This window comes from Littorina saxatilis, linkage group LG7 (genome assembly GCF_037325665.1).
Source record: "Littorina saxatilis isolate snail1 linkage group LG7, US_GU_Lsax_2.0, whole genome shotgun sequence".
NCBI classification, from domain to species: domain Eukaryota; kingdom Metazoa; phylum Mollusca; class Gastropoda; order Littorinimorpha; family Littorinidae; genus Littorina; species Littorina saxatilis.
Window position 1 is genome coordinate 19,153,748 of NC_090251.1, and position 15,685 is coordinate 19,169,432.

A 15,685-nucleotide genomic window follows, 5' to 3' on the forward strand; every position below is an offset into this window, starting at 1 on the left:
AGACGATGTTCGGAAATAACTTTGTCGGGTTTGTATGGGATGTGAAAGAGTGAATACCCTTGCTGTTAGTGAGCCAAATAATTCACACGTGTTTCAGACACCCCCTCACTGGTGATTGACCCGTGCATTGTTTGTCTCACTAACAGCAAGGGTATTCACTCTTTCACAACCCACACACCCAACACGGTTATTTTCCAACATCGTCTATTCATTCAGCAATACACGTTTCCATTGGGTTTTTCTTCAGCAGTTTCCCAAGGTAATGCCCAATTCGTTCAGCTTTTCACGTGTCGATTGTCTTTCTGTTCTACTGTTTCCCAAGGCAATGCCCAATTCGTTCAGCTTTTCGCGTGTCGATTGTCTTTCTGTTCTACTGTTTCCCAAGGTAATGCCCAATTCGTTCAGCTTTTCACATGTCGATTGCCTTTCTGTTCTACTGTTTCCCAAGGTAATACCCAAATCGTTTAACAATACACGTGTCGATTGTCTTTCTGTTCTACTGTTTCCCAAGGTACTACCCAATTCGTTCAACAATACACGTGTCGATTGCCTTTCTGTTCTACTGTTTCTCAAGGTAATACCCAATTCGTTCAACAATACACGTGTCGATTGTCTTTCTGTTCAGCAGTTTCCCAAGGCAATGCCCAAATTCGTTCAACAATACACGTGTCGATTGTCTTTCTGTTCAGCAGTTTCCCAAGGCAATGCCCAATTCGTTCAACAAAACACGTGTCGATTGTCTTTCTGTTCAGCAGTTTCCCAAGGTAATACCCAATTCGTTCAACAATACATGTGTCGATTGTCTTTCTGTTAAGCAGTTTCCCAAGGTAATGCCCGATTCGTTCAACAATACACGTGTCGATTGTCTTTCTGTTCTACTGTTTCCCAAGGCAATGCCCAATTCGTTCAACAATACACGTGTCGATTGTCTTTCTGTTCTACTGTTTCCCAAGGTAATGCCCAATTCGTTCAACAATACACGTGTCGATTGTCTTTCTGTTCTACTGTTTCCCGAGGTAATGCCCAATTTCTTCAGCAATACACGTGTCGATTGTCTTTATCTCTTCAGGAGTGTCCCAACACGGGTATCCGTATCCAGATCAACGGCATCGCGTGCGAGCAGGCGGTGGAGCATTACGGGAGCTACCTGTGCTACCGCCACGAGTACACCAGCCGGGAGTGCTGCCTCAAGTGCAGGGGCCTCAAGAACCCAGCCAGAGTCGGTCAGTACTACACTCAGTTATAGTTGGGCTCCAGGAACACTCCTTCTCCTGAAAACGATTCTTACTGTCTCAGATCTGGCCAGGAGTTAACGTACAATGAGACAATATCTCCTCTTGGACAAATGCCAACACTCAACACCCTGACTGCTTGATGTTAGTAAAATCATTAAAGAAACAAGAGTGCACGGAAAGCACCCAGGATGTTGATTTTGTGCAATGTGACCAAGTAAAACTCTGGCCAGATCTCAGACCGTGGGCTCAACTGTTTTCACAAGAAGGAGTGTGATTTTAAACGTAAGGCGTAAAACTCTTACAGGTCTCTTGCTATTCGTAATATGTTCATCTTGCAAATCAGCACAGATTCGTCTGGGCTTTTACTTGGCATGAGAACATCTGTTTACTGGAAAACTACGTATTTGAGTTAGTTGATCGGCTAGCAGGTAGGAATGTATCTCTAACCCAGTCTGACTACATTGTAATGCGGTGCACTGTGGTAAAATTGAAAAGCCCAGCAAGCGCTGCCAGACCCCCCCCCCCCCCCCCCCCACAAACACACACATAAGAAACGATGCCATGATTCACTTGTAAATGGTCTGTGATAATGGTGACTATGTAGCTTTAATATGTTCACAGTGTATCAAGAAACAACTGTTAATAGTGTCCGAAGTATCGATTCGTCGTTGTCATTCCTTCATGGCAGGATGTAGGTTTCAAACTCCTGTACACGTTTTGATGATGTATGCTGTTATGTTGTTGTAATCAAAACCAACTATATAGCTGTTTCTAACTTTAGAACGACTTTAAATTCGCCGGGAGTGAAATGGTGTATATATTGTCTGAAAACGTCTGCTGATGATAATGATGACGATAACGAAGACGACGACGAAGATGATGATGACGACGTCGACGACGATGATGATGATGATGATGATGATGATGATGATGATGATGATGATGATGATGATGATGATGATGATGATGATGATGATTTCAGGCTGTGAATACGGAGACCATTCGGGCAGGTGCCAGCAATTGCAGTCCTATGATTGCTACGACCTGAGGAACAGACAGAGCTGCTGTCAGTCCTGTGAGAGGATGCAGAAACCAGGTCAGGCACGTGAGGCACATAAGTTGTGTCAGTTTACATTTGCAACTAAAACACTATAATAGTGATGTATCAAAAGCAACGTGTGTTTTTAATTCCTAATTACACTTTTCAGAAGTAGGCGAAAAAAACTGATACCATTCAGATGGCATTTAAGCCGTATGTGCGTACGCGCTTGTGTTTGTGTGTGTGTGTTCGTCTCGTGTGTGTGTGTGTGTGTGTGTGTGTGTGTGTGTGTGTGTGTGTGTGTGTGTGTGTGTGTGTGTGTGTTTTTTTGTTTGCGTTTGTGCGTGTGTACGTGCTTGCTTGCGTGCGCGTGCGCGGGTGGGTGTGTGCACGCTCGCATTTATATGTGTGCGTGCGTGCGCTTGCGTGTGTGCGTAGGCTACATGCGTGCATTATTGTGTGCGTGTGTAAAACGAGTAAGTACAACTCAAAGGTTAAAGAAGGAACGTTCCATTACCATCGTGTAATATCACTTCAGTCTTTCTTGCGAAATAGTTTGAGAAATACTATTGAAAACCTTTTTTCTGAAACTAGGTGCACGTGCGGGCTGCGAGTGGGGCGACATGACCCCCAACTGTGAACGGGTCCGGCAGAACCCCGGTCTGTGCTACATCCCCGAGAACCGCTACCTGTGCTGCGAAACATGCAGCAACATCCGGGTAACGGAGGATCCAGGTAAGACCTGAAACATATAGGTGTGCTACATCCCCGACAACCACTATACCTGTGCTGCGATACCTGTGGCAACATCCGGGTAACAGAGGATCCAGGTAAAACCTGAAGCATATAGGTGTGCTACATCCCCGAGAACCAGTATCTGTGCTGCGAAACCTGTAGCAACATCCGGGTAACGGAGTTTTTTTTTTAATTTACAAAAGGACTGAACATGCCAGGGCAAAAACGTGTGATGCTCGTGCTACAACAGGGTCCTGGCCATGGATGGGGATCACCAGTTTGTATTTTAAAACTGACACATTGACACAATTATGACTATAATAACATTTAAGAGTTTTAAGAGTATAGTTAGGCAGATGCGAAGAAGTATAAGTGAAAAAAGAAGCTTTGAGTTGTATTTGTAGTCCTTGGTTCTTTTACGGGTTGAATAATTTTGGAATTGTGTGTATACGTGTATCATGCACTTTTTACAACGTACTTACAGTTTGAATGCCATCTCATCGAATGGCTTTCTCCTCTGTTCGTTGCCAACAATGTAACAGATATTAATGTCCAAGTAAAAATGCTTCACACTGAAGAACCAGAAAATACATAAAATATCAGGTGAACCCCATGTTGTTTTGTGAAAACCGTGTGCACCTCAGAGTGCCCGTGGGGCGACCAGAACGCCGACCTGTGCCAGCCGTTTGACCAATCCGGCAACATCCGCATCAACTGTTACGCGCCCTCCATCAAGAGGATCTGCTGCCAGGCGTGCGAGCGACTCAAGGAGTGGATACCTATAAACGAGCCAGGTAACGTTTACTGACACTCTTGCTTCCAGCATTAGCCTATGGGCGGGGAAATAGCTCAGTCGGTAGCGGCGCTGGCTTCAAACCCAGTTGTCGCTATCGGTGTGGGTTCGATCCCCACGTTCGGCGAGGAATTTATTTCCCAGAGTCAACTTTGTGCAGACTCTCGTCGGTGTCCGAACACCCCCGTGTGCATGCATGCGCACGATAAAGAACCCAAGTTCACAGCGAAAGTCTCAGGGCTTGGAAAAATGAATAAACGCATGCAGGGGGAAAAAAAAAGTCGCATAAGGCGAAATTACTACATTTAGTCAAGCTGTCGAACTCACAGAATGACACTGAACGCACTGCATTTTTTCATCGTCAGTCCCCCGCTCGAGGAAAAGACAGTGAAATTGAGAAGGCAGTATAGCGCGGTAGTGGTTGCGCTGAGCGGAATAGCACGCTTTTCTGTACCTCTATTCCTTTTAGCTTTCTGAGCTTGTTTTTAATCCAAACATAACATATCTATATGTTTTTGGAATCAGAAACTAACAAGGAATAAAATGAATTTGTTTTTAAGTCGATTTCAGAAATTTTATTTTAATCATAATTTTCATATTTTTAATTTTCATAGCTTGATTAACTTTCTGAGCTTGTTTTTAATCCAAAAATAACATATATATATGTTTTTGGAATCAGGAACCGACATGGAGTAAGTTGACATTATTTCTAAATCGATATTCGGAAATTTAATTTTGATCATAATTTTCTTATTTTTAATTTCCAGAGATTGTTTTTAATCCAAATATAACATATTTATTTGTTTTTGGAATCAGAAAATAATGAAGAATAAGGTTAAAAAAATTGTAGATGGTTTTATATAAAAAAAATGTAATTACAATTTTCAGATTTTTAATGACCAATCTCATAAATTCATTTTTAAGCCTCCAAGTTGAAATGAAATACGCAAGTCCGGACTTTGTCGAAGATTACTTGACTTGAATGTCAATCAATTTGGTCAACAAATGAGGGCGTGACAGTGCTGCCTCAACTTTTACTAAAAGCCGGATATGACGTCATCAAATACATTTAACGAAAAAATGAAAATATTATCTGCGGATATCGTACCCAGAAACTCTTATGTGAAGTTTCATGAAAATCGGTTTTGGTAGTTTTCTCGGAATCGCTTTATTCTTCAAAAAAAGTTAAGGATCGGTTGAAAAAACGGATCTAATTATAAAAAATTGCCAAAAAATTAAACATCGACATAATAATTAAAAGATTAATGTGTTTGAATTAGCCAATGAACAATGAGTCTTGACCTAGAATTTTGTTTGGCAGGCAGAGTTATTTCCCTTTGTGGGACTTTTCAAAAGCTTCTGCATTTTGGAAGAAAAAGGGTGTTTTTTATAGCCCCATGAAATTTGCGGAACGCATGCCGGCCAGGGCAAAAGGTTGTGATGCACGTGCTACAACAGGGTCCTGGCTATGAACATCGCTCACCAGCTTGTGTTTAAAGGTTGACACGCTGACACAATTATGCACAGTAGCAACATGCCCTCACGAAGAAAATTGAGCGATTTGGATAGAGGAAGGGCAATAGGATGGCTACAAGACGGTGTTGCTGCCAGGCAAGTGGCCCAGAGGCTTGCAGTGGCTCCCTCTGTCATCATCAGACTAAAACAGAGATTCCAAGCAACTGGAAGAGTGCAGGAGCGACAACGTTCTGGTCGGCCCAGAGTCACGACACAAAGAGAGGATCGCTTCATTCAGAGGCAGACCATGCAACAAAGAATGGCTACGGCAAACAACATTAAGCAACGGCTACAAGCTACCACCAACACTGTTGTTAGTGGTCAGACGATCCGAAACCGCTTACGTGCGAGGAACAACCCTGACCGCTAATCACCGAGCAGCTCGCCGAGCCTGGTGCACTCAACATGTGAGGCAACATGTGAGGTGGCAACGTCAGCAATGGGCTCAGGTGTTGTTTACAATTGAGTCCCGCTTTTGCTTGGAACCTGCTGATGGTCGCATCCGAGTGTGGAGGCGTCGCGGAGAGCGCTTCGCAGAAGGCGCTGTTCTGGAACGACAGCGTTTTGGCGGAGGCTCTGTGATGGTCTGGGGAGGGATCAGCACACGTCTATAGACACCCGTACCATGTAGTGGGCAACTTGACCGGTGTCCGCTACCAGAATGAGATCCTGCAACCCCTGGTCGTTCCAGCCCTTCAAGCGATCGGCCCTCGTGCGATTCTTCAGGATGACAACGCACCTCCCCATCGCTCTGCAGCTGTAAACACCTTCATCCGCAGGCCAGGGTCAACAGGATGCTGTGGCCAGCCAACAGCCCGGACCTGAACCCCATAGAGCACATGTGGGACGAGCTTTGTCGTCGGGTACAGCAACATCACCCTCCTCCTGCCAATCTGGGTCAACTGCTGCAATGGCTCCAGCAGGAGTGGAATCAGTGGAGTTTCCAGAGCATTCATATGCAACCTGATCCACTCCATGCGCCAACGATGTGTTGAATGCCTGGCACACAACGGAGGGCACACGCGTTATTGACACTGATTCACATTGTTGTGAATTCCATTTTCGAGGGTTGTCACGTTTGACACACTCTAGCTAAATTGTCGCTGCCGCGTTCGATCTTTGCTTTGTTTGTCATTACTCCTTGGTTGTTCAATTATATAATCTTTTTTAAATGAAAGAATTCGGTCTTGTTTCTTTTGTGTGGCGTGCTTGTAAAAAAGTGATCCTTAACTTTTTTGGAAGAGTGTACGCATACACGCACACACACACACACACCACCACCCTCGTCTCGATCCCCCATCTATGTTAAAACATTTAGTCAACACTTGACTAAATGTAAAAATGGGTAGCGCCGTATACTGTATGGTAGCTCGCATTTTCAGGGAGAAAGCAGCCCGAATGTCCATGAGGGTCACCTGACAGGAATCTTATCTTTATCCTTATCCTTATCCGTATCCTTATCTAGTTTAAAGATGCATTCCTTTTTGTGTACACTATCATAAACACCACCTCAGATTTAAAGAGGATTTAACTTTCCATTTTTCATTTTCATTTTCTTTACTTACCCACCGAGCTGCCGGGCACCCCTACGAGAACTTTCCGTTCGAACGACTACACGTCGATTTGATAAGTGACCTAATTTATAACAAAGAAAGTAAAATGAGCAATCGGTTGATTGCAGGTTGCGAGTACGGCGACAGGCCGGTGACGTTCAACACAGGGACACACCGGAACCTCAACTGCACCAGCTTCATGCGTTACTTCGGCTACGAGCAGTGTTCCCAGAACCAAGCGGTCGCCGTCAACTGCTGTTACACCTGCCACCGGTACACCACTGGATAGATTAGCACCTGACGCCTCTACACTCAAAGCTCATCAGCACCTGCACCATCGCTAGACTTCGGTGTAGTTTACACCTGGACACTGTCCACGTAGCTGTTATCGCTAGACCTCGTGGTAGTTTACAACTGAACACTGTCCACGTAGCTGTTATCGCTAGACTTCGGGGTAATTTACACCTGGACACTGTCCACGTAGCTGTTATCGCTAGACCTCGGGGTAATTTACACCTGGACACTGTCCACGTAGCTGTTATCGCTAGACCTCGGTGTAGTTTACACCTGAACACTGTCCACGTAGCTGTTATCGCTAGACCTCGGGGTAGTTTACAACTGAACACTGTCCACGTAGCTGTTATCGCTAGACCTCGGGGTAGTTTACAACTGAACACTCTCCACGTAGCTGTAATCGCTAGACCTCGGTGTAGTTTACACCTGAACACTGTCCACGTAGCTGTTATCGCTAGACCTCGGGGTAGTTTACACCTGAACACTGTCCACGTAGCTGTTATCGCTAGACCTCGGGGTAGTTTACACCTGAACACTGTCCACGTAGCTGTTATCGCTAGACCTCGGGGTAGTTTACAACTGAACACTGTCCACGTAGCTGTTATCGCCAGACCTCGGGGTAGTTTACAACTGAACACTCTCCACGTAGCTGTAATCGCTAGACCTCGGTGTAGTTTACACCTGAACACTGTCCACGTAGCTGTTATCGCTAGACCTCGGGGTAGTTTACACCTGAACACTGTCCACGTAGCTGTTATCGCTAGACCTCGGGGTAGTTTACACCTGAACACTGTCCACGTAGCTGTTATCGCTAGACCTCGGTGTTGTATAGGAACAGTTTTACCTACGTGCAACGTGCTTGGCATTTTGCAGCCTGTCATAAGTAATTGACCGTTTGCCTGTGATGCCTTTGTACAAAAGATAAATGTACACTTTTCATCGTCGTTAAAACTGACTCCAATGTTCAACGGTCTATTTGCACCTGCCATCAGTATTCTTCGGGGCAACTTGCCCCTGACGCTTCTGCACAAAACGTTACATTTGCACCTGTCACGAGTGTACTACCTGCGGCAACACCTTGTGATGACTTGCCCTGAAAAAATATATCAGAAATTGGAGTTTACACTTGCCAGTATTGTGCTACAGCTTTTGTTTGTGACAGCAAGGCCTTTTTGTGGGTATATACAATTATGATTAGTATTTCTTGTACACGTAGGTTTAACACTTAGATGTACTGGAATGCAAACAACACAAAAATGGAATGTGTTGCAGCACCAACAGTCGGTCACAGTTCCCGAAAGTTTACGATTTCTTGTCATTGTTATATGTAGACTCTGTCATTTGTAATGTCGAAGGTTGTAGTCAAAATGACGTTATACAATGTCAGCTGAACATTCAATAATACTTGAGGTAGTACAAAGTCAGACTAAGTTCAGGTAAAATGTAACAATGCACACACTTTAAGACACGAAGCTTCATGTGTAACTATTGTTTGTCTTATATTGACACATATTAAAAGCTAATACTACAGCCTGAAATACAGTTTAATATGGAGAAGAAAAAACCCCAGATGTGCATATATTGATTTATCTTCTGAGAAGGTATCTTTTATGTGTACATTTGTGACTGAAACTAAGCTTTTAGAAGTATGTAATTTTGAGATTGAAACTGCCTCCTAAAACTCAAAGTATTTGTTGCTGTTAACAAATTCATGTTTCAAAATGTGTGCAGTACCCGAAAGGTACCCCGAGCTTGAGTTTATACTTGATTCAACAGAGAAAATGATGCGTCTTGGGAGAGAAAAAAGATAGAAGTGCTTCCTGAGAAGCATATTCTCAATCATTAACGTTCTGTGACTCAGATTCATTCTTCGTCAACGTAACACGAAACAACATGTTGAGTATAATCTATAGCTTCAAGTTGTTATTTAGTTTGTATATTACCTTTGTTTTTAGTCGAGCTATTTTATGCATAGAATGTTACAAACAGATTTAAAAAGATATGTCCATCTTTGTTTTTGCTATGCTTTTGATTAATTAACTTGAGTGCAAATTTAAACTATCGTAATAAAGTAACTGTTTGAAATACACGTAACGTGCACTTGACCGCTTTACATATTGTAAACTGTAATAAGTAATTGACTGTTTATTTCTTGTAGATAAAAAAGAAGTGATCAAAAATAGGCAATTCTTTCCTTTTTCTTTTCTTTACACTTTAATGCGTATGTGTTTTGTTCAACTTCCTTTATTTTCGTCAATTTCGTTGTTATTTATTTTCTGCGCAAAACGTGTTTTTTCTGGCTTACTGCTTGAGATGCATGTAATGATGTAAATGTCATGGAGAATCCTTTGTCTGAAGTATTTTAGTCTCATTTGCGCTCAATTAGATTTTTTCCGTTTGCTAGAACTGTTCTTTACATTTCATTCGTGGTATTTACGTTTTCTAATAAAATTTTCAAAATCCACGACCTTGTTTCAAAATGTGAAGTGAGTAATGAGCTGTTAATTCCATCGCAATTCTAAGCAGAGACCAGCATAACGTTTCTTTATTAAACGGTGGCCTTTGGTCCCACTAGACGTTGTTTGGCTAACAACATTATTGAACAGCCATCATTTGTTCAACATCGTCTCAATCACTCTTAGGCCATTCATCCATGTATCAATCAATATGAGGCTTATATCGCGCGTATTCCGTGGGTACAGTTCTAAGCGCAGGGATTTATTTTTAATTTTTTTTAATTTTTGTTATGCAATTTATATCGCGCACATGCTTCAAGGCGCAGGGATTTATTTATGCCGTGTGAGATGAAATGTTTTTACACAATGCATCACGCATTCACATCGGCCAGCAGATCGCAGCCATTTCGGCGCATATCCTACTTTTCACGGCCTATTATTCCAAGTCACACGGGTATTTTGGTGGACATTTTTATCTATGCCTATACAATTTTGCCAGGAAAGACCCTTTTGTCAATCGTGGGATCTTTAACGTGCACACCCCAATGTAGTGTACACGAAGGGACCTCGGTTTTTCGTCTCATCCGAAAGACTAGCACTTGAACCCACCACCTAGGTTAGGAAAGGGGGGAGAATATTGCTAACGCCCTGACCCAGGGTCGAACTCGCAACCTCTCGCTTCCGAGCGCAAGTGCGTTACCAGTCCATAGATTCATGGATTCAAATTTAAATTTAAATACATGTATATAATATCGTCACATTTCAAAATTTGCCACATGTACGCACGCAAGCACACACACACACACACACACACACACACACACACACACACACACACACACACGCGCGCGCGCATGCACGCACACACACACACACACGCGCGCATGCACGCACGCACATTTACATAAGGAAACACCAAAGTAGGTTTTAATTCAAATTTCATTCACCTGCATTATTTTAAAGTAGTTCTTGACCTTGAAAAAGCAACTGTAGCATCCTGGTTTTTTTTTTTAAATCAAAGTACTTTTGATTCAATCGGACGAACGTGTTATTTTCTTAACAGCACAAAAAAGGATAACATAAACATATGCAAAATTTAATTCCGTTTACTTTGTATTTTTTCGATACATATTTCTTATGCTCTGAAGTAAAATTCCTGCTCATGTGACAAATCAATCTGACCAGAATTTTACCTGCGCTCCGGCTTCCTCCATTAGGAAACAAACGTGTGTTCCCATGGGCAGTTGCTCAGTTCAACCTTCCCCAATAGTAATACAAATATTAAATAATAATCAACAGACTTGGCTACATTCTGCGATGAGTAGGAATTGTTTGCTGAAATAGACATATTTTACAGTTTGACGTGCAGTAGATAAATAATGGTCATATTTGTTTTCGGTTAAATGTGTATCAGTTTCAGAGTAGAGGAAGCAGGAAAAGGAAAATAGTCAAAATGCCCCGATGATTATCTGTATCCAGACGGGAAGACGTGGATGATGACCAGTGGTGTGACCGCTAACCCTGGCTCAGTGACGCGTCCGGTGAAGAACCACGGCTGCCGCGTACACAAGCAACCCTACAGTCACAGTCTCAGCACCTGCAGTGCAGACCAAACACAAACACACAGTCCCCTGTAGGTCAATAATTAATCCAAAAGAGAAGCCCCAGAAAGTAACCCTGCAAGATTCATCTCTCGTAAAGTCCCCACTGTCAAGGATGCTCCCTTTTCCCTTATCCAATTTCTCCCAGTGTTACGTCTCACGCACGCACGCACGCACGCACGCATGCACACACACACACACACGACACACACACACGACACACACACACACACACACACACACACACACACACACAAATATATATATAGAGATATAGTTCTGTTTAGATTTTGGAACGTTACACGTCCCTCTGTTTGGAATTCATTCTGGAAAACTAAATGATATGGGGTGTTCGCGTTACTGGAATCCGCTGTCCTTCATTTATTTTATTTTATTGGACATGGCAAAAGCCGTGTCGCCGGGCAGCGGGCGTGACACTCACCGCTCGTGCTGCACGTGGTCCTGGCCTTGTCAAGGCTACTCTGAACGACCTTGACCTTGTCTTCGACGATGGAACAGGAATCTGCGCTGCTGACGTAACATCCCATGTTCTCCTCCATAAACCTGATAACGTGTCGCGTTACGGTCCCTAGAATCAGCTTGTTACGGACCACGCAAAAATATGTTTCGCTGTTGTTACGCGCCCCAGTCACATCGCTTTTAACTCTGACATCTTTAGTCATATATATATCGGTGAAAAAATGACAGGCAGTCACACTCAGTTGCACCAAGACTTTCTCTTTATCTCTCTGTCTATTTTCATGGGTTCTGAGTTGTTGTTTTTTAGCAGGGGAATGGAGATCTCAGGTGTGATCGCTGACAGCTTTCTCGACATCAGCGTAACAGCGCCAGTATTATCATCCACACTGAAGGCAAAGAGGCCTGTTCAGAAGTTCCAGCGTTCTGATTGTGGCATATGTTCCAGTCAGAAACGCAATCTTTCTGCCCATCAGAAAATAATTCACAGGAAAAGCCTGAAGGGAAACATTTTTGTGGTCTGTGCTCAACATTTTTTGAAAGGCCACGCAATGTGTATAATCATTCCAACAATGTGCATACCAAGCTCAAGCCACACAAATGCAACGCATGTGGAAAAGCATACGCCAGTAGCTGTTCATTGGAATCGTCGAGGAGTGTATGTCAAAAACAAACCATGGAAACGCACAAGTGTGTGTGTGAGTGTGTGTGTGTGAGTGTGTGTGTGTGAGTGTGTGTGTGTGTGTGTGTGTGTGTGTGTGTGTGTGTGTGTGTGTGTGTGTGTGTGAGTTGATTTTGGCGTCTAAAGGGTCTAGCTAGTTTGTTATCAGCAGAGGTACTGTCCGAATATTGTCCCTGGTGTTTGGGCCCTCCCATGAACCGCAAACATGTTCCGTGAAAGAGCTTGTATCTCATTCGCAAGAACAGTATAACATCATCGAGGTAGTGAATGGGCTTGAGAAGAACCGGACAACATCCATGAATTTGAAAGCAAGGTTATCTAAAGGAACACGTCGCGGACAACTAATTCGTGAAACTGAATCCAAGTTTGCAAGTGGCCGCTTTGTTGCCATGTCTGGGAGAAATTCACGCAGTCTCTTTATATCTTCGTCAACGTCTTTACTCTGGTTGGAGGTTTCTACTTCTTCACTTGAAATCGCTGGAAATCGTATTTTGTTTGCATCAAACACGAGTTAAACAAAAAATATATATACTGACGTCCACAAGAAACGCGAAAAACAGTGTCTTGTGTCATTTATTGCCTAATAAAAAAATCGTTAAAAAAATTAAAATTTTATTATTAATGTCCAATTTTTGGTCGAGTAGAACACTGACTTATGGTCCATAACACAGTAAGGTTGCGGAGACGATGCGTTATTAGCGCTTAACAGAACAGTCAATAGCGTGTGTGGCCCCCATTAGCATCGATGACGGCCTGGCATCGGCGGTGCATTGAGCGGACCAACGTGTTGCTGGCTTGCCTGGGAATGTTGGTCCAGGCCTGCGGACGGCCCGATCAAGATCAGCGACAGTTGTGGGCCTTGGGACCACCCTGTTGAGCTGTGTGCAAGTCCCAAAATTGCTCAATAGGGTTCATGTCAGGAGATAACGTTGGCCAAGGCATCACCTGGATGCCTGAGCGGTGCAGGAGATCCTGAGTGGTCCTGGCGGTGTGCGGGCGCGCGTTGTCGTGCTGGAAAACCCAGTTTCCATGGGCTTAAAAAAGGGCAGCACATGAGGGTGCAGCACCTGGTCCATATAGCGCTGCGCTGTTACGCCGTTGCCGGGTCCAGGACCCAGGCCTTGGAAGATGACGGGACCTAGCACCTGGTTGTGGCCGATAGGGCCCCACAACATGAGGCTGGGCCCACCCCAGGCGTTGTTCTCCACGACACAGTTGTCAGCATAGCGGTAACCACTTCTTCTCCATACCCGAACACGCCCGTCGGCATGGTCAATGCAGAAACGGCTTTCATCGCTGAAAAGCACGTTCTGCCAGCGAACATTGTTCCAATTGAGGTGGCCTTGCGCCCAATGCAGGCGTGCCTGTCTATGGCGCACGGTGAGGACGGGTCCCCTGGCTGGACGGCAGTTCCTCAGCCCCCTGGAGCGCAGTCGCCGGCTGGCCGTTTGCCTAGAAATGGGTGCCTGGTGTGTCCCTATAACAGTTCTGGCTGTTTCTGCAGCTGTTCTGAAGGGATGTGCAACATGGCTGCGGAAAATGTGCCGATCTTGCCTTGGCGTCGTCAATCGGGGTCTGCCGCTTCGCTCGGCATCAGCAGTAGAGCCAGTTATCACAAACCGCTGCAGGAGACGATAAATGGTGGATATGTGACATTGGAAAGTCGCAGCCACGGCTTCCGGCTTCCGGGGAGCCTCCAGACGTCCAATGGCTCTCTCGCGTTCAGCAGAAGTGAGTCTTGGCATGGTGATAGCGTCGAATGAGGGACTGATGAAACCTGTAACTTTGTGCCATTTTTATCCTCTAGTAACACTGATCAGCTTTTGTGCTTTTCTTGCACGTGCAGCTGAACTGCACAAGAAAAATGTCTCAGCTAACTCGGGCTTTACGTGGATTGCAAGTGCGCTGATGCGGTAAAATTCACAATACACCTTCCTCAGACATCGGTCTTGATATACTGGCTGCCAAAAATAACGCAACTTTTGTTAATCCAGAAAACAATTATTTGTAAAATAAATAATATTTTTCGCGTTTCTTTTGGACGTCAGTATATATTTTCCAATCATAGTTTTACCTTGCTTTTGAAGAATTGATCGGACCATTTTAAAATCTGTCCGTACGTACGATCTTTTCCCAGTCTGTGAATTTAGTGTGAGAACCCGTTTTGTAAGTTCCTTGTCACTATGAGCATTAACAGCGTGGTTAATGACATCTTCAAATAGCTCATGATCAGAGTGACAGTAGTAGCATCTGAAATCCATGTGTTTAACTGTTACACAGAAAGAACAAGCCTGAGTTACTTGATTAAAATGCAAACCTCCCACTCCTGTCACGTAAAACTAGCACATTTGGTTTCAGATAAACATAGAATTGCATGAAAATGGAGGTTGGAGAAAATTTTGAATGCTTGGGGCCCGTAACAGGGGAAGACTGGGGGCCGTAACAGTCACAAAATGAAAAAGTCTGGGGCGCATAACACTGAGCACATGGGTACCCTTTCATTTTCTTCTCGTATTTTTCCCATAAAGTTAAAGACTCGAGTTTAACAAATCAGTGTTTGTGGATATTGATTTAATGGACTGCGTTTCTGTAGCGTGTATACCATTTTTCTCTCCAATGCAGTCACAATTTCGCTGAAATCAAGTTTTCTTGAGTGATTGTGCTCAAACCACAAGCCTAAATTTCAAACAAAAAACACTGCTTAGTGCAGAAAACATTCACAACAATAACTGAACTAATCTGTTTTTAGTACGCTTCTGATTCTTTTCTGTAATAACATTTTAGCCAGCATACCTTAACACCGCTTTCGCCTTCTGGGTACAAAATCGGGGTACGTTTATTGGGCGTAACGTGTCTCCACCGTGGAGCATCATGTCCGAGACAGGACCCTCGGTTCCTTACATATGGCGTCGTTTTTGCAGACGACAGAAGTTCCTGCATTGAAAAGTGTTTCAATGACTTTGAAACTCGATAGTAAAACCGAAAGATGTTTTGCATGTGACCAGAATTTTCACTGGCCAGCCGGGCGAGCTACCCAACAACCATGATATCGTCATCCACGTTAGCTCGTTCTTCCGTTATGCTTGGGTAAGGATGGCGCGCATGGGAGAAACGCCACAGCATCGATCCAAAACTGTTTCTTAAAATATATAAGAGCAACTAACGTACCAAAGGAAGCTAAAGTGCAACATGATTGTAAGCAAAAAGAATAAGCCCAAAGCATATAAAAGGACATGTTGAACTCACTCCATTTATGTTACTGGGAACTCAATAGGGACACAGTTATCTCCCTTCGTCAGAGACCT

General features: G+C 43.8%; 1 protein-coding gene across 1 annotated transcript in view; it reads left to right on the forward strand.

Annotated features, from left to right (window-relative positions):
- Positions 1 to 9,628, forward strand: part of LOC138970853 (uncharacterized) — a 27,776-nt gene extending 18,148 nt beyond the window's left edge. Inside the window, exons 7-11 of the mRNA XM_070343407.1 lie at positions 1,070 to 1,223; positions 2,218 to 2,331; positions 2,869 to 3,009; positions 3,654 to 3,803; positions 6,999 to 9,628. Coding sequence (XP_070199508.1) covers positions 1,070 to 1,223; positions 2,218 to 2,331; positions 2,869 to 3,009; positions 3,654 to 3,803; positions 6,999 to 7,159 — 720 coding nt within the window. The 3' untranslated portion in view covers positions 7,160 to 9,628. The remainder of the gene's footprint in view (positions 1 to 1,069; positions 1,224 to 2,217; positions 2,332 to 2,868; positions 3,010 to 3,653; positions 3,804 to 6,998) is intronic.
- The last annotated feature ends 6,057 nt before the right edge of the window (positions 9,629 to 15,685 follow it).